Source organism: Oryzias melastigma, unplaced genomic scaffold (assembly GCF_002922805.2).
Source record: "Oryzias melastigma strain HK-1 unplaced genomic scaffold, ASM292280v2 sc00289, whole genome shotgun sequence".
In the NCBI taxonomy this organism is placed as follows: domain Eukaryota; kingdom Metazoa; phylum Chordata; class Actinopteri; order Beloniformes; family Adrianichthyidae; genus Oryzias; species Oryzias melastigma.
The window spans coordinates 50,972-68,184 of record NW_023416907.1 but is presented as its reverse complement, the minus strand read 5'-3'; the positions used below and the strand labels follow the sequence as shown (position 1 = coordinate 68,184).

Here is a 17,213-nt window from a genome sequence, read left to right as displayed (position 1 = left end):
ACAAGCTGATTTAAAAAGATTTTGTTGTTTTGGTCGCAGTGTAGAGCTCCTTTAAAGACGCTCAGTGAGCTGTGCTGCTAACTAGTGACCAGGGGTTTAGATGGAAAACAGAAACGAAGGACGCTCATACATTATAAATGGATTATCGTCTTGTCAGCGCTTTTAAATTTAGTTTTGATACAAGTATCGTCAAATGAAATACGAATCAATTTGCCCCTACACCCCTAGTTCATATTAGTGCTCAGAGAGCTGTTTTAGAGAAGAATCAGAGTTCCTTAAATACCCACTTTAATGAAAATTGTGTAGCATTTTTCTCATGATGGAGGACATAAATAGTAAATGGTGTATATTTATATGGCGCTTTACTACCTTCTTAGAAGTACTTTACAATCACAATCCCACTCACTTACTGATGGCGGCTCCACTGCTAAACACCGGCGCCAGTCAATAACCACCAGGAGCAATGTGGGGTTCAGTGTGTTGCTCAAAGACGCTTTGACACATGGGTGGGTTAGACCGGGAACCGAACCTGTGATCTTCCAATAGGAAGTTGACTCTCTACTTCTACACCACAGATGCAGACAAGAAAATTAAACTTAAAATTGTGTTTCTGAGTATTTCTTCATTGAAACTGTTGTGGATCAGGAGCAGATGAATAAATACTATTAGCAAAAGCTTGTAGTTGCATTAAAGAAGCGACAATCAGCGGGCCACAAGCTCTCTGCTCCACTCCATTCTGATGCATCCACTTGTAGACGAACAGACTAACGCACATCTTTGTTTTCCTCGTCTGAGCTGGCATCTGGATCAAAACTGTATGGTTGGATAGCTCCAATATTGCTCACTATTTGATGGGGCTGTGAGCTACTGGAAGAGTGTGACCAGATGAATGATGGAAAATGATTTTACATTTTTTCTGAAAAAAATATTATCGTAATGAAACAAAACAAAACAAAAAAACACTGGAAACACTTATAATAGATCAAAATATGACTGGAGAGGGACTTTAAGCCAGAGATAGAGACTGAAGCTGATTTTAGTTTGTTCTTGGACAGTCTGTTCCTCAGAAAACACATTTCCTCAGAAGAAAGTGTTTCCTCTTCTGCTTGCAAGAGTTTCTCATGGAAAGATGGGAAGCTATGGGTACCTGCACCAGCTCCACCAGCACACACTGTCCTGAAGAGGGAGGAGTTTGCCTGGCCAGAAAGAACAGGCTAGAAGTTGTTGGTGAGGGGTTAACAAAGTCTGAAGAATGAGGTTTGAACCAGCTCAGATTAATCTTTAATTTGAAGGCTCAATGTCCTGCACCTTGAGTGCATGGTGGTGCTGCAGACACATTCCCAGAAGCCCCAGCGGCTCTGCATGCTCTTACTTGTTTTATGGGAATTTCCATTTGGCACTATGGTGCCATAGAGCCAGCAGCTCAACCTTTGCCTCAATGTTCTCCATTGCTGTTATGATATTCATCCCCAAACGAGATGGAATTTGGGCAGAGAGGAAATCAAGCATAGAGTTTTCGGACACTTTCCTGCAACAAACCCGCCCACTCAGAGGCTGGATTATAAGGTCATCAAATTCAACTCAACCTGCTATGATTTATATAACGCTTAGAAGTCTGTCTTTTATTCAGCATGTTGCCACTCTACTTGCTGCCTGACATGACGTCACCTTTGAGGCTGCATGCTCACGAGTAATCACCATTACATCACACACCCCCATAAAAAACAAATAAAGAGCAACATTATTGTCTGTGGCTCGACTTAGTGTTTGCAAGAACTCAACCCCCCCGACCCGGGGCATGACTCTGATGTAACAAACAGCAGAGTAGAATGAATGTCAGAAAAAAAAAAGTTTAGAGTCTCACTCTAACTATATCTATATCTTTTGTAAAGTCATTCCCAGTGTTTGTTCATTATGATTGAAGCCTGTTATTTTCTAAGACCTATTTTCTGCAGAGCAGCAGGAGTTTATCAGAAACTCGACTCTGACTTGTGGGTGTTGCAGTTGGCACGGAAGTAACCCTACACCGATATCCCATCATTCCTTTGTTTCCACTCTCTCCCACTAGCTTACAGCCCCTCACAACCCCAAGCTAACATTAGCAATAAAATATCAGAGCCATCCAGCCATACAGTTTTGATCCAGATTCCAGCTCAGACGAGGAAAACGAAGAGGTTAATGGATCTATTTGCCTGCAAGTGGATGCGTCAGACTTTAGCCTGCCCATCGCAGCTGCAGCATCACAAACCTGAGCTTCTACAAACAGCAGGATTTTATCTGCTCCTGATCCAACACGATTTGAATAAAGATAAAAATATATGTACTCTACATGCTCCAAGAACATGTTAAAAACACCAAAAACAGGATATTTCAAGGAACAGTGTCCAGTATTTAAGAAGGGTAATTGCTACTTCTACATGGATAAAAAAAGAGCCAGAAGGTGATGTTGATAAGAAATGATTCTGTGTTGCTTTTGGATGGACAACCAACGAACAACAGAGACTCAGATAACAGTTTATTTGTAGAAGCTCAGAAAACTGGGCTGCATTAGGAGTTGTGCTGCTTCGCAATTCTGTCCTGAATCTGAAAAGCAGATTGATTTGATCATTCCAGGCATTAATGCTCTGCTGCTACTGTTTAGCTGTCCAGAAATAACTGGACTGCTCACAATTCACGATATACATTTTGTCATCGGACGGATGGAAAAGAACTGTTTTGAGGCAGTGTGCTGCTAGGATACCCCCACCATAACACACACCCTCAATCCTTTATTGTGGTGGGGCATTTGTAAAGCAGCATTTGGACTCCTAATTTGCTCCATGACACAACGCAGAGCTGGCTTGGTGGTTAGCGCTTGTTGCTCTGACAGAGGCTCGCAGCAGCCTCCCTGCGGTTCACTGCATCCTCGTGAAGCCACAGTAAAGCTCAAGATGATGGGCCGTGCTGGGATCGCACACGATGATGGTGAGCAGCGAAGCTGTGAGGTGGCCTGTGAACGCTCATCTGCATTTGACAGATTCAGATTGGAAGTCTGGACTATTGTGATTAAGGTGGATCACCTGCAATAGATGAAGATCCAGCACGAAGTCTCCTCAGAGTTCAGAGATGAAACATTCATTCGTGATCTGCTGAAAGATTCAAAATCACATAGCTAGATCAAAGGTTATATAACCAGATCAAAGGTCAGTAATACATCTGTGTTTATCTAAAATCTTCCTTCAGCTTAACTCATGTTAGCAACTCAGGACAAAGTAGTCAAATGCCATCTGCCTGAGTCTTAACTGCCAGATGTCTCTTCAAAGAACTCCCTACAGCGCTCACCTCCAATCACAATAGCCAGAAATCTGTTTATCAAACATCCTAATAGGTGCACATCCACAGGCAGTTGTGATAGACTAGGGAGGGGAAAACTTTCTTACTTGTGGGTTCTAAAATTTGACAGAAGACAGCAGATTCGTGGCGTGTTTTGATGATTCACCTCGTAAAAGAAAGAAATAGCTTGGGATGTGGACAAAAACATGCCTTAATCTTGGTTAAAGCATTAACACAAAAGGCTAATTTTTTTGGTCAACTCTATCATGTTTAAGTGAGTGTGGCATAAGCTATTTTCTGCAGTTTGGTATAAACCAGGGGTCTACAACCTGTAGCTCCAGAGCCACGTCTGGCTCTTCTACCCCTCCACTGTGGCTGTCTGGTCAAAGAAATATACAAAGCTTCTAGTTTAAAAAAGTAACTGTAAAGTACTTATCACTCCGAGAGCCTTCAAAGCGCAGTAGCCATAGTGGTTCGATAATCGAGAACTCTACATTTTGATAAATTCCAGTGTTTTAAGCGTGCCTCATGGTTAAAAAAATACAATTAATTAGCTCGGTTTTAATTTTAGATAATTAGATTTATGAATTTCTGGCTAAGAAGCACCAAAAATGTTTTTTTTTTGTTTTTTTTTTTCATTTCTGAATTTACACTACCTACCACTAGATTCGCTTTATAGAGATGATCCTATGTGACACAGGAAGTCTTTTAATTTGAAGAAAGTCTTGTCAGCCTGTGTTAAAATGTATAAACTGTTTCTTATTTGGGGGGAAAAATTATCTTACAGTTTGTTTAATTTATGCCAAAAAATAATAGTTTATTTATATTTCTCATACAACAAAAACAATAACATAAAAACAGTCTTATTTTTCTCAAGGATGTGTGGCTCTTACTGGGTTGTGGTCAGTTTGCAGACCCCTGGTATAAAAACTGTCAAAGATATTCTCCAGGTCTACAAGATTTACATAATAATGCAGACGTACAATATATGAAAATCACTTATTAAAGCGTTGGATTTATTCCGATGATTTCAGCACCATAGACATAAACTTTATCAGGCTTCCTATAACTTTCTTCAAGTTAGATTTAAGGCTTTTTAAGGGCATGCAAGTCGAGACTAATTTTTGAGTCTATTTCCCATTTTATTCATTTATTCCCATTTTCTGATAAAAATTATAGCTTCTTATCTCGTTGTTTGTGATGCTTTAGAGCTTTTCTTTTTTCAAACCAGAGGTGGGCGTTCAGGATATTAAAACAACTGGTTTTTCCGTTGTCTATTTACGTCATTTGATGAAATTATTAGTGGTCGAATAATCAAGATTTTGACATGAAATGGAAAATAGAGAAGCTTCAAGCAGCATAATTTTTAAGGCTCAAATATCAGAAGAGTTTTTCAAGGCTTTTTAATGTTTTATTTTCAAATTAATAAATTCAATGCTTTTAAGACTAAGCAGGAACCCTGATTATTAAGGGTACTGGAAGCTGCTTAGGTCTTAGTCAAAGCTGCCCTTAGGGGCTGTCTGCAGGTGAAAAATGGAAAAACTATGACCCGGGGGCCAAATGCGACCCGTTAAACCATTTAATTTGGCCCGCAACCCTGGAAAAATTATATAATTCAATAAGTTATTTTGCATTCATGCCGTTTTGAATAATTTGTTTTTTTTTCTCACATACATGTGTGTTTTTTAGTCATTTTCCAGTCATTCAAACGCAACAAATACAGCGTTTTTCAAAGTGTGAGTTTTCCCCTGAGAGACATCAACCAGTTGGTGCATTTGGCATAAAAATAGCAGCAAAAAAAAGTTTTTAAACTTAAAAAAAGCATGATTTTTGTCCAGATTCTATGTTGTTTCTTTATCACGAGGTCGATTACCAAAACACTTCAATTTTTATTAGGGATCCCCAATAGTTGCAACCAAGCAGTTGCAACTGTTCTTCCTGGGGTCCAGACTTCAATAATCCGGCTCGGCCCATCGGTCAAGTTTTTGAACCCTTTGTGGCCCACGAGTAAAAAAGTTGTCCGGGAAATGCAGGTGACCCGCCTAAAATATCAAGGTTACAGACCAATCAGTGAACTCGAAGAGAGAAAATGTTTATGCTTTTTTATGGGCACGTTGCAAAAAAAATGTTCAAGAACTCAGAAGTTATAGGTTTTATTTTCTTGCCTTAAATATTTACCTGGGAAAAAAGTGATAAAATGAACAAATAAAATGTTCCATCTGATATGACATTTATCATTTGTATTAATGCACACTCACATACACACTTTACTAAAAATAATTGTTCACAAATTCAGTGTTTTTCTTCTTTTCATCAATGACATTTACAGCTTTTCCTTCTGTTTGGTGAAGCATCAAGAAAAAAAATACACATTACGAATCAAAAAATTCAACGTCTACATTTTTGTGTTTGTCGTTAAAAACCCTCTTTAGTTATTTAAAAAAAAGAAAAATTTAGAAACAGATTGTTTCATGGTTTCATGAATTGACATGAAGTGGGCCAAAAAGGGCCAAACTAAGCAACCTCAGCGTTTATTCATCTGTGTGTACGGTATTCCTTAGATTTGTTTGTTTACAGACTCTGGATGATTAATCTATGTATGAATTCCCCCTAATGACCCCCTCTAACATCAGGACCAAAAACATCTGAATTCAAGGACTAAAACGTGAACACTTCCTGGCATCTTTCTGTGCAGTATCTCTGACAGAGCATCAGCAGTCACACGGCTGTGAGGTCTGAACAAGAACCAGGGCTGTTGTCAAAGCAGCTGCACATCCCCCCCATAAAGATGAATTCATCACTGTTGAGTGGCACAGAAGTGCATATTAGAAGCTTAGTCAAGAGCACCAACTATTTGATAAGAACCAGAGAAAACCGCAGCTCCATGGAGAGAGGCCCTAATGAGCTACACATAACATAACTGGATCGTGACCCAAAGGAAGAGGAGGATAAGAGGCTAAGAGGACTTTTGGGGCAATCTCTCACAAAGGGAGTGAACGGAGTGAACCATAGCTGGGTCTGATCAACTCTTTTTGGGTTGCCTGGGCGATGTGCAGCTAAGAAGCCGCAAAATAACCCACAGTCCATCACTGGTGATGGTTCTAAGTGTATATTAAAATCTAATCAGGATTGAGCTGGAGGGGGGGGTACTTTTGTCCATGCTGGTGGAGAAGAGAAGAGAGAAGAAAGGAGAAGTCCTGTGAGCTCTTTACTTTCCCTCCCAGGCGTCCTCCCTCTGTCTGGCAGCCAGACGCTTCAGCTCTGCAGAGGAAACAGACGGACCGTCAGGAGACGCTTGGTTCTCTTTTTATCAGACTCTGGGTGATTTATCTATGTATGAATTCCCCCTAATCACAATATAGTGCGTTCGCCTTTTGTAGTGCTGTTCGAATCTACCAATTCAAAAATTGTGTGCACTAGAAATTTCCCAGAAGTCTTTGCAAAAAACTAGCGTGTGTCGATGCTCACTAGATTAGCGAATATACACCACAATGCATTGCAATCGAACAATTTCGAACAAAAAAAACATGTTTAAATGTAATATTTTTAATAAACCATCCACATTTTCACCATCAGAACACAGTGGAGTCATAAATAAATGTCGTGAAATGTTCGTATTGCTTCAATTTTGATTTAGTGAAATTGGTGACGTCATATCCGATGTTTAGAAAACCAGGAAAAAAAATCGTGAGCATCGTGTCCGAATGGAATTTAAAATCCACCATTTCGTTTTTTAGTAGTTAGGGAGGAATTTGTCTTTAATCCCAACCTTTGTCTTCAGTGAGTTTGAGAGTGCATGTGCTCTTCACTGAGCATGCTCAGAATACAGAGTTTGCATATTTATAATCCTCAGAGAAGAGGGCTGAATATATAACTTTCTGTTTTTAAACTTTATTAAGAATATTTATGACCTACAGCACAGAACAAGAACAGAATACTGTACGTCAGTTACAAAGAAAAATTAGTTATAAAACAGAAAATTACTTAATTGATTTTTGTTGTGGCTAGATGAAATTTAGTGTAAATACTGTCTGATTTCAGCAAAGAATTCAAAGACATTTGGATTTTTATTGCTAAATTTGGCTTTATGGATATAATGTTAATAAAATCAAGAGATGTATTAAATAGAATTGGGAAGATAACTTATTATCAAAGTCAGTAAAACCAAAAAGAATGTTCTTTCAAGTTAGGAAAAGCTGAATATAGAACTGTGGATGATATTCTACTGAACAGAAATGCAAACAGCCCCCCCTTGTGGTGGAAAACATGCGATGCAGCCAGTAGGTCAGATCATCCTCTGGATGCTTTATGGTTTTACATCTGCACTAACACCAAATGTGATTATTTTTTTAGAGTTTCTTTGATTGTTTGTGTTTTTTCTGTGATGATTTTAGACAAGAAGTCTGCACCTTTGGCCTCCTGGAGCTTCCTCCTCTCTGCTTCACGCTGCTCTTTTGTCAGGTTGCTTTTCACGCCCAGAGCACCGATCACGAGCTGCCGGGCCAGTGCGGCGCTCGTCTGAGGTCTCTCTTTGGGTGGGAGCAGGAAGTCTAAAGAAAACAGATCATAAAGAGAATAAAAACCCAATAAAAGGAATAAGGGGATGAAAAGTTGTGTGAGCTGGTACCAGAGACTTCTCGGGCTTTGGCTTTGGTGGTAGGGGAGGACTTGTGGAGCGGTCTGATTTTCATGAGCGGATGTTTGGACCTCAGAGCTTCACGAGCTGCAGAGCAAAGTACAATGAGGATGAGCAAAGCGCAGAGAACGGCTCTGATGATGGAGCAAAGCCTGACCGACCTGCTACGGGGCTGGAGAAAAGTCCCAAAGCGTGGGTGTCATCAATCCACTTGATGTCGAAGCCCCCCCGCCTGAAACAGTCAGAGGAGAGGATCAGCTCTGGGACACAATAGAGGCTTTAGTCAGAACCGTGAAGGAGGCGAAAGCAGTCCAGCTGTGCAGGAACTCTGAAGAAAGAGCAGAGTCTGGAGGACTGAAGCTATTCCTGGACTTCTCTGAAAAAACATCTTTCTTGGTTTGAACTGTATAAGAGAACTGGACCGAGGAAGTGTGATGTCACCCATTGAAATGGCTCCAGTAAAATTAAGTCAATTCAGGAGCCATTTTTTCAATACAGATGCTGCCATTTTAGTCGACAGTAAGCTATGATTGGTCCGAGTCGGTCTAAGTCGGCGTTTCTATGGCAACCAGTCACGGAGTGAGCTTGTTGGAAAGCCACACCCCTTCCACTTGAAAGCAGGATAATCTAATTGAAATTGAAGAAATGTGAAACGGAGAAATTTCACAACACAATTTTTAAGACTCATATCAAAATTCAAAACATTGTAAAGGTTTTTATTTCCAGATTAATAAATTTAATGTTTTTAAGACTTTTTAAGACCCTGCAGGAACCCTGTTGCAGAACGATGCTCTGAAAGATGCAAAGAAACGTTCCTGCAAAAGGTGCTGCTTGAAGCATACGTACTGGGGACTCTGGAACAACTTGAGAAGATCCTCCGTCTTGAAATCTGTGGGAAAGTCGTAGATCTCCACAATGTGAGAGAGCTCATCTTCTCTGAGGTCTATGTCCTCTTCGTACTCTCTGTCCATGCGGTTATAGCCGAACTGGGGGTCCTGGGTGGACTCTTTTCTGCCGTCATTTACTGTCAGCTGCACAGACCAATGAGAGAATATTGGTAAAACAGCAGCAAGACAAATCCATCGTTTAATATGGATTGAATAACTCTAACCCATTTATTAAGGTTTTTAGGCTATTTTGGAGTCTAGCTAATATTTCAGCTACATGCTAGCTGTTTTGGCTAACTTAGGCTTTTTCCCGTTTTTAGGCTACTTTGGCCTTTTACTAATATTTTAGCTGGCTATCAGCTTCAGCGTTTTTAGCAATCAATTTCAGATTCTTCACCGGCCAAATTCAGCTTACAGCATTCACCCTAGCATTAATGAAGGTAATGCTATATGTCTAGTTTTTAGTTAATTTAAAGCTAATGATGGTCAAGATGTGTGTTTTACATCTAGTGTGCAGATGATTCGATCAGTCGACTAATCTGAAAAAATAATTTGTGATTAGTCGGTGTGCAATTGAAGCCCTATGACAGACTGGCAACCTGTCCAGGGTGTACCCTGCCTTTGCCCATCAGAAGCCGGGTTTAGGCTTCGGCACCACGCGACCCCGAAAAGAAAAAAGTGGCCAAGAAAATGAATGAATGAAAGGTTATTTGTCTTCTCCCTCCATGTTACCTGTCTGTCAGAGGAAAGACTTCAAAGTTCTGTTACTGGTTTATAAAGCTTTGAATGGTTTAGCACCAAAATACATGACTGACCTCCTGACCCAGTATGTACCAGCCAGACCTCTCCGGTCATCTGGATCCGGTCTTTTATCAGTTCCTAGAGTCAGAACTAAACATGGAGAAGCTGCATTCAGCTTCTATGCACCACAGATCTGGAACAGACTTCCAGAAAACCTTAGATCAGCTGAAACACTCAGTGTATTTAAATCCAGGTTAAAGACTCACCTGTTCTCAGCTGCATTTGATTAATAAGTTTATATCCACACTGTTTATCTATGCTTGTTTTAAATTAAAGTATTTTTATTTTGTTTTCATTTTATTTTAATGATCATATTTTTACTATTTCTTTTGAATGTTTCTTTTAATGTTTAATATAAAGCACTTTGAATTGTCTCTGTACATGAAATGTGCTATACGAATAAACTTGCCTTGCTATTGCTAAAAATCTTTACGATGTCCATCCCTATGGATCTGAATGAACGTTTTTACCGGATAATCCAGCCTCCCTTACCGGAGCTTACCTCCTCCAACAGGTAAGGGTCCAGACAGTCCCCGTCATCGTTGAACAGGGTATCCCAGCTCTCGGTTTCTTCCTGCGGGAGGGTTTCTTCCGCCTGGCTGTCTCCCCGCTGCTGCTCCTCCTCCGGGTCCAGTACCCGCTCCTCCGCCGCGGCATGCTGGGCGTCCTGGTGGGGGTCCACTTGATGTCCCTCCCCAGCAGGAGGAGCAGGCTGCTCGGCCCCCGCAGCCTTGTCCTTCCGGTTCTTGGCGTTTTTCCGTGCCTTGTCCGTGTAGCGCGGCCTGGCTTTGGGTCTTCGCTCCTCCGGAGCTCCGTCTTTGGGGTCGGGGACCCGGTGTTTGGGGACGCGCGGAGCCTGGCCGGCTCTTTGGGAGCCGGGTGGGGGCGCAGGCTCGTCCATGGATGAATGCTAGCGAAGCATCTGCATATGGAAACAAACAGTCAAGACGATGCTAGCTACAGAAGCTAACTGCTTTACTCCACCAAGAATCTTCTCCGTTCATTACACATGAGTGCTTAAGAAAAGCACAAATACTTGTTGCATCAAAACATAAATTACCCATGTAATAAACCACATTGCCATTTAAAATATGTCTTACCTAAGCTAAAGTTTCATTTTCTGAGCTCTGTCGACAGATTCTCTTCGCTATGAACCCCCGGCTTACCGCAAGGAACTATGGGAAATGTTTTGTTTTGATATTAAGTAAATTGAGTTAATGAAGTCAAAGATACTATTATCCGGTTTATCTTTCTTTACTTTATCAACGCGAAAATTCAAAGCGTTAACGAGAGCAAATGCAGGAAGATAGCGGTTGTTTGCCGGCCAATTTGAAAGGTAAACACCGCAGAAGAAGAAACTGGAGGTCTAAAGGACACGCCCACTGAAATACAGGCCCGTAATTTGCCAACATGGCCGTCATTCAAAAAGCTGTCTCCTGATTGGTCAGGGCGGTCCACATTATACAAACTGTTTCGTAAACGGAGAACGAATGCTTGTGTAAGGTGGCCAGACTGGTGCGCATCTCCCAAAAGGTTCGGAACCGAGGCTGCAGCTGGATCTGACCTGCAACCAGCGAGATGGTAAGAAAATTGACTTTACTGCAGTAAATCAGAGATGATTGTCGCAAAACACGTTACCAAATATCTGGACAGAATGATCAAACTATTATACTGTATATTAAAAACATTCCTCTGTATATCAGTATCAGAGAGAAACACTTTTTTGTAGTAAAACTGTATCATTGGTTTTTAATAGTGAGAGTGCAAACATGTATAAAACAATACATTAATTTCACATCTTATTGTAAACTTTGATTGATTGGCTCGTTGTAACACATATGATTGGTGTTATAGAATGTGTTGTATAAGACTGAAAGAATGTACTGTATAAGTATCTGAATTTTGTAACTTAAACACATTGTGACGTTTTAACCCCTCCCTAATGCTTTTCTGCATCCAGCTGCAGACGCACCACTGCAGCTCCCACAACACCTCTGAAAAAACAATTAGAATCAGACCCTGCATATATAGCATTGTTTGAACACATTGACAACTGATCCGCACAGGACGTCCTGTTACTCAGCTGGAGAGTTTTGTACCCCTTTGTGCCACGTGTCTGTTAGGGTTCTTGAGGCATTTTTTAATAACGGAGGACATTTATAAAGAAAAGTGAGATTAAAATCATTTATGAGTATTTCTTTACTCAAATTGTTGTGAATCATGCTTTTAGGTGAGACGTAGAAACTGCTACCGTGGCCCAATAGCTTTCTGCTACACTTCATTCTGATGCATCCGGTTGTTGACAAATAGATCCGTGTACGCCTTTGTTTTCCTCGTCTGAGCTGGAATCTGGATCCAAACTGTAGGGCTGGATTGCTCCAATATTGCTCGCCATTTTTGTTGCACCAAGAGAGTGAGATGTCTGGAAATAAAGGAAGATTTACTCTGCACCAACAGTCCCACCCCAAACTCAGAGGTGAATTTCTAATGAACTCCTGCCGATCTGCAGAAACTATGTCCCAGAAAAACACAGTTTTTACAAATTTTGGCTAAAAACAGCATAATCATAATCAGAAGACCACTGGGAACACTAGTGCAATGGATCAAAAGATGATGAGAGTGGGACTTGGAGAGACATTGGTTTGATCCAGCTTGTTGATGGTAAACTAATTCTCTGTATAACCTGAATTTTTGTATTTCATATTTTATTAAATTTTATAATAATTTTGTTCAACTCAATTTTTTCCTAAATAAAAGACTGGGGTCCAACATGGTTTTCTGTGTCCCATCAGGGTGGAGTTTGGTGGACTTCATTTCTGCTCCTCACACTTTGGCACCAGTCCAATGCCCAGAACTCTGAGCCAATGCTCCAGGCCACAACAAACACAATCCTTCCTCCTGACAACATCAACAACCCCACACAGCTCAACTACGGCATGGCTGTGACAGACGTGGATGGGGGCGGGGACTTGGAGGTGGTGGTAGCAGGGTGAGTCCTCTCATCTGACCAAATCGAGGCCCTGCTGGTGCTCGAAGGGTATGGGCTCAAATCGAAGTCATTAGTATTGACAAGACCAAACGTTTGGCACTTCCTTTCAGGTACAACGGACCTAATTTGGTGTTGAAATATAACTCCACCCTCAAAAAGCTGGTAAACATCGCTATTGATGACGCAGGGTCTCCTTACTACGCACTGAGGGACCCAAGCGGAAATGCTATTGGAGTCACTGCCTGTGACGTGGACGGAGACGGACTTGAGGAAATCTACTTCTTGAACACAAACAATGCGTACTCCGGTAGCTCCCCTTAACACCCCCCAAGAATGACAAAACATTTCTATATAACTTTTATTTATATCTGATATATTTCCTTATATGACATGTTTTCTAGGGAAGGCAACCTATTCTGACAAGCTTTTCAAATTTCGTAATGGCCGCTACGAGGATCTGCTCAGTGATGAGATCAATGTGAACCGTGGCGTGGCTAATGGCATGGCAGGACGCTCGGTTGCATGTGTGGACAGGAAGGTTGGTGAACCTGCTTTGTTCTGGACTTGACCAACGTAATGGGTTGAGATGACCTTTAGGTATGACCATAGACAGTCCAGAGAGAACTGGACTGATCTAGAAAGTACCTGCTGGTCCCAGAAAGTCAAATTTCCAAGGACTTCTATTGAAAAATAAACAGCTATTATTCTGTCATTGTGTTTGTCAGAGTAACCATTCTTGCTGTGGTGTCTCTTTTTAACATGTTCTTGCCAAACCTAACATTTTTCATTATTATTCAAGTTTTAAACTGGCCAATAAGAGCATGTGGGGCCATACCACGGAAAAATGGCGATTGAATTGACTCAATTTTGTTGAAAACTTAGGTAACAGGCTATGTCAATGAAACGTTTCAAATGCTCAACGTGAGAGCACCTACTTTAATTGAGGTATCTGATTGGTCGGTATATAACTTAGTTATAAGTCATTTTATTTTGATAAATGCTCTTTGTTCTTCTGCAGGGAACTGGCCGTTATGCAGTCTATGTTGCAAACTATGCCAGAGGCAACGTTGGTCCCCATGTTCTCATAGAAATGGATGAAGCTGCCAGCGACGCCTCCAGAGGAGTCATCGCTCTGTCTGATGTGGCGGCCGAGGCTGGTGTGAGGAAGCTCACAGGTCAGACGTCAAGCTGCAACGTTGTGCTGTGGGTTTGGACCCTGCGTTGAACAAGCTTTGATGTGCTTCAAAGGTGGTCGTGGTGTGGTTGTTGGACCGATCTTAAACCAGGGACGGTCTGACGTTTTCTGTGACAACGAGAACGGACCTAATTTCCTATTCAAGAACAAGGGAGATGGCACTTTTGAGGAAGTGGCCAGACAAGCCGGTGAGACTATTTTCAATGGCAAATTTGGGTTTAGAAGTTCATGTGTTAAAAAGCATCAATAAATCTTGTAGTGTGAATACATGATACATAGCTTGAGTGTGTTCCAACTGTTACTGCAGTTAGATTTTTAAATGTAGCGTTAGCTTGTTGAAGGTGTGATTGTGGCTCCTGTGTCAGGAGTGACGGATGAGTCCCAGCATGGCAGAGGAGTAGCACTTGCTGACTTCAACGGGGATGGAAAAACTGACATTGTCTATGGTAACTGGAATGGCCCACACAGACTTTACTTGCAGACCAGCGACTCCAAATTTAGGGTAAGATCTATGCAAGTCTGCAATATAAGACATGGTGGTAAAAAACTGAGACATTAATGTTGTGTTGTTGAGCAGAATATTGCCACTGGAGGATTTGCTCAACCTTCACCCATTCGCACCGTCATTGCTGCTGATTTTGACAATGACCAGGAGCTGGAGGTGTTCTTTAATAATATTGCTTACAGAGGAAATGCCCCCAACAGGCTGTTCAGGTTTGTTTTGCTAATAATTGCACTTACTGGTTATTCCCTAAAGGAGAATATGGTACATGCTAACTCTTTGTGTTTGACTGCAGAGTATCCAGGGAAGCAAACAGGGATCCAGTAATTAAGGAGCTCAACGTAGGAGAAGCTGCTGAACCACAGGGCAGAGGAACAGGTAGGCAATGTCACCCTGCCCTTCACAAACACAAGTTTGACATTTCAATTAAACATTTTTCTTTGAAAGAGAACCTATGTGTGTTCTGAACAGGGGGCACAGTTACCGATCTGGACGGGGATGGACAACTGGACCTGCTGCTGGCACATGGGGAGAGCGCTCAGCAGCCCATCTCAGTCTTCAAGGTCACACAGGTGAGTGCCAGAAGGACATGACAGGTGTGCCCCACACGCGATGACAGGTGTGCCCAACACCCAATAACAAGTGCGCCTCACACCCGGTGGCAGGTGCGCCCCAAACCCGATGACAGGCCTGTCGCACACCTGATGGCAAGTGTGCCTCACACCTGATGACAGGTCAGCTGCACACCCGATAACAAGTATGCCGCACACCTGAAGACAGGCTTGCGGCACACCTAATGACAGCTGTGCCTCACACCTGATGACAGGTGTTCCCCAAACCAGATGACAGGTGTACCCAACACCCAATAACAAGTGTGCCTCACACCCGGTGTCAGGTGTACCCCAAACCCAATCCAGGCAGCCCCACACTAGGTGCGCCTTACACCTAATGACATGTGTGCCTCAAGCCCAATTCCAGGTAGCCCTATGCCAGGTCTCCTGCACACCTAATGACAGGTGTGCCTCAAGCCCAATACCAGGTAGCCCTACACCAGGTCTCCTGCACACCTAATGACAGGTGTGCCTCAAGCCCAATACCAGGTAGCCCTACACCAGGTCTCCTGCACACCTGATGACAGGTGTGCTTCACACCTGTGCATTACAGCTGTCTTAAATGTTTGTCACAAGTGTGTGCTGGAAGATCTGCACCTTCTGTGTTTTCAGGGTTCCTCCAACAACTGGCTGCGTGTCATTCCTCGCACACAGTTTGGGGCGTTTGCCAGGGGGGCCAAAGTGACTGTCTTCACCGCACAGAGTGGCGCTCTGACCCGCATTATTGATGGGGGTTCAGGGTATCTGTGTGAGATGGAACCTGTTGCCCATTTTGGCTTGGGTAAGTTTTATTTTTGCACAGACAGGGGTTGTGGGTTTTTCTAACATGTAGATTTTTTATATCTTAATTTTTATGGAGTAAATTAGTTAAAGCTGAAAGTTTATCCTGAAATTGCGGTTCCTGTGCTTTCACTTTACAAAATAAAACGTATGAATAGTAGTCAGATAACATTCTGGTGTCTGTTATCTAAAATACGTTATGGTACGTAGCATGTTCAAGAGTCTTCATTTTTGCCCAATGTGTCCACACTGGACAAGCATGGAGAGGACTCTTCTTCTTTTTATTTTTCTGTTTACTGGTGCATGTCTGCTTGATGTGAAATTTCAAACCAGTGCAAATCTTGTAAATCTTGCTCCAGGCTTTTTCTTTTACAGCTTTATTCAAATAATGATTATTTCTCCTGTATGGTCATTTTTCAAACAATTGGCACTTCTGTGAAATAAAGGGGATGGCATCCATTCATCACTACCAGATCTGAGTCCCCGATTGGTTTAACTGATCTCTCTACATCATCGGTGTCTTCCATGCATTGACTGTATCTGAGAACTACAGTCAATGCTTCCATGTATCGATGAGGCTGAACACTTCAGACAGTAGCTCCTTTTCTTGCTTGTTCCCACCGCTTGTACAAGCGTCCAGCAGCAAATTTGCAGAGTGGCTAAATAGAGACGGAGGACTAAATTGCATTCGGTGTGAACGCAGCGTTATCGTTGTAAACAGCTTGAACTTCCCTGGTTGGAATTAATTATTCAAACAGTTATTTGTATATTCTGGGTTACAGGCTCTAATCCTGTGTTTATGTTTTGACTGTATAACAAGGAGGGTTTGAAGATTTCTCATCATGTCATATAATGTGTTCAGCAAAGACTTTACAGACTTCTGTGATGGTGAACTTTATTTGATTGCATGTTTTTTGAGCTCCTCTGAAAGGTTTTGTTGCTTGTAGGAACGGATGAGGTGAGGGTTCTGCAGGTGTCTTGGCCCGATGGCACCTTGATGACCCGAGCCCTTCAGACCACAGAAATGAACTCTGTGGTGGAAATCTCCTACCCCAGTGGGGAGGTGTCGCTTGTGCTGCAAAACGACACTCAGGTATCACAAAAGTCATGGTTGTGTATTTTTTTGGTGGGCGGGGCCTCTCTGCTGTCGGTCATTGCAAAACCCTTTCTGCTTCTCTTTCAGTGCGGCGCTGGCTTCACAGTGGAGAACGGTTTCTGCGCAGGTGAGGCTGTGGCTCCTCCCCCACGCCCAGGTGTATTCTTTTATTTTTGAAATTCTTTCCTTTGCTGCTTTAACAGGTGTTTGAGGAGCATGCATGATCAGAGGCCGGCGCTGCAGCCTGCGACCGTCCCGTGTTCTCCTCTGCTCCCCTTCACTCCTAATTTCACTGCCGTTAACGAGCTGCTTAATAAAGGTTATAACGTGGGATCGCTCATGTCTGGATTTCATTGAAAAGCATCAGGCGTGCAGAGCAGATGTATACGTGGGGGGGTAGTGTT

The 17,213-nt window shown here is 42.2% G+C and overlaps 2 protein-coding genes across 2 annotated transcripts in view; one reads left to right on the top strand and one right to left on the bottom strand.

Moving 5' to 3' along the window:
* Positions 1 to 5,449: 5,449 nt before the first annotated feature.
* r3hcc1l (R3H domain and coiled-coil containing 1-like) lies at positions 5,450 to 10,952 on the bottom strand. The gene is made up of 7 exons (XM_024263580.2): positions 10,737 to 10,952; positions 10,139 to 10,558; positions 8,795 to 8,979; positions 8,110 to 8,180; positions 7,940 to 8,035; positions 7,722 to 7,862; positions 5,450 to 6,573 (listed from the first exon to the last, which is right to left on the bottom strand). The coding sequence occupies exons 2-7, from the start codon at positions 10,535 to 10,537 to the stop codon at positions 6,521 to 6,523; spliced, it is 945 nt and encodes a 314-aa protein (XP_024119348.1). The 5' UTR covers positions 10,538 to 10,558; positions 10,737 to 10,952; the 3' UTR covers positions 5,450 to 6,520.
* A 115-nt stretch (positions 10,953 to 11,067) lies between these two features.
* Positions 11,068 to 17,213, top strand: part of crtac1a (cartilage acidic protein 1a) — a gene marked incomplete in the record, with an annotated part of 7,154 nt that continues 1,008 nt past the window's right edge. Inside the window, 14 exon segments of the mRNA XM_024263579.2 lie at positions 11,068 to 11,217; positions 12,429 to 12,625; positions 12,736 to 12,932; positions 13,027 to 13,163; positions 13,644 to 13,800; positions 13,874 to 14,008; positions 14,186 to 14,322; positions 14,398 to 14,534; positions 14,618 to 14,700; positions 14,794 to 14,894; positions 15,546 to 15,714; positions 16,661 to 16,806; positions 16,897 to 16,936; positions 17,013 to 17,213. Coding sequence (XP_024119347.1) covers positions 11,215 to 11,217; positions 12,429 to 12,625; positions 12,736 to 12,932; positions 13,027 to 13,163; positions 13,644 to 13,800; positions 13,874 to 14,008; positions 14,186 to 14,322; positions 14,398 to 14,534; positions 14,618 to 14,700; positions 14,794 to 14,894; positions 15,546 to 15,714; positions 16,661 to 16,806; positions 16,897 to 16,936; positions 17,013 to 17,020 — 1,647 coding nt within the window.

Bases quoted from the DNA above. Each gene is read 5' to 3' on its own strand.
- r3hcc1l (XM_024263580.2), bottom strand. From the start codon at position 10,537: ATGGACGAGCCTGCGCCCCCACCCGGCTCCCAAAGAGCCGGCCAGGCT. The intron at 8,980-10,138 runs GTAAGCTCCGGT...TGGTCTGTGCAG, and splicing joins ACCCTTACCTGTTGGAGGAG to CTGACAGTAAATGACGGCAG. The intron at 7,863-7,939 runs GTACCAGCTCAC...TGTTTTCTTTAG, and splicing joins CAAAGCCCGAGAAGTCTCTG to ACTTCCTGCTCCCACCCAAA.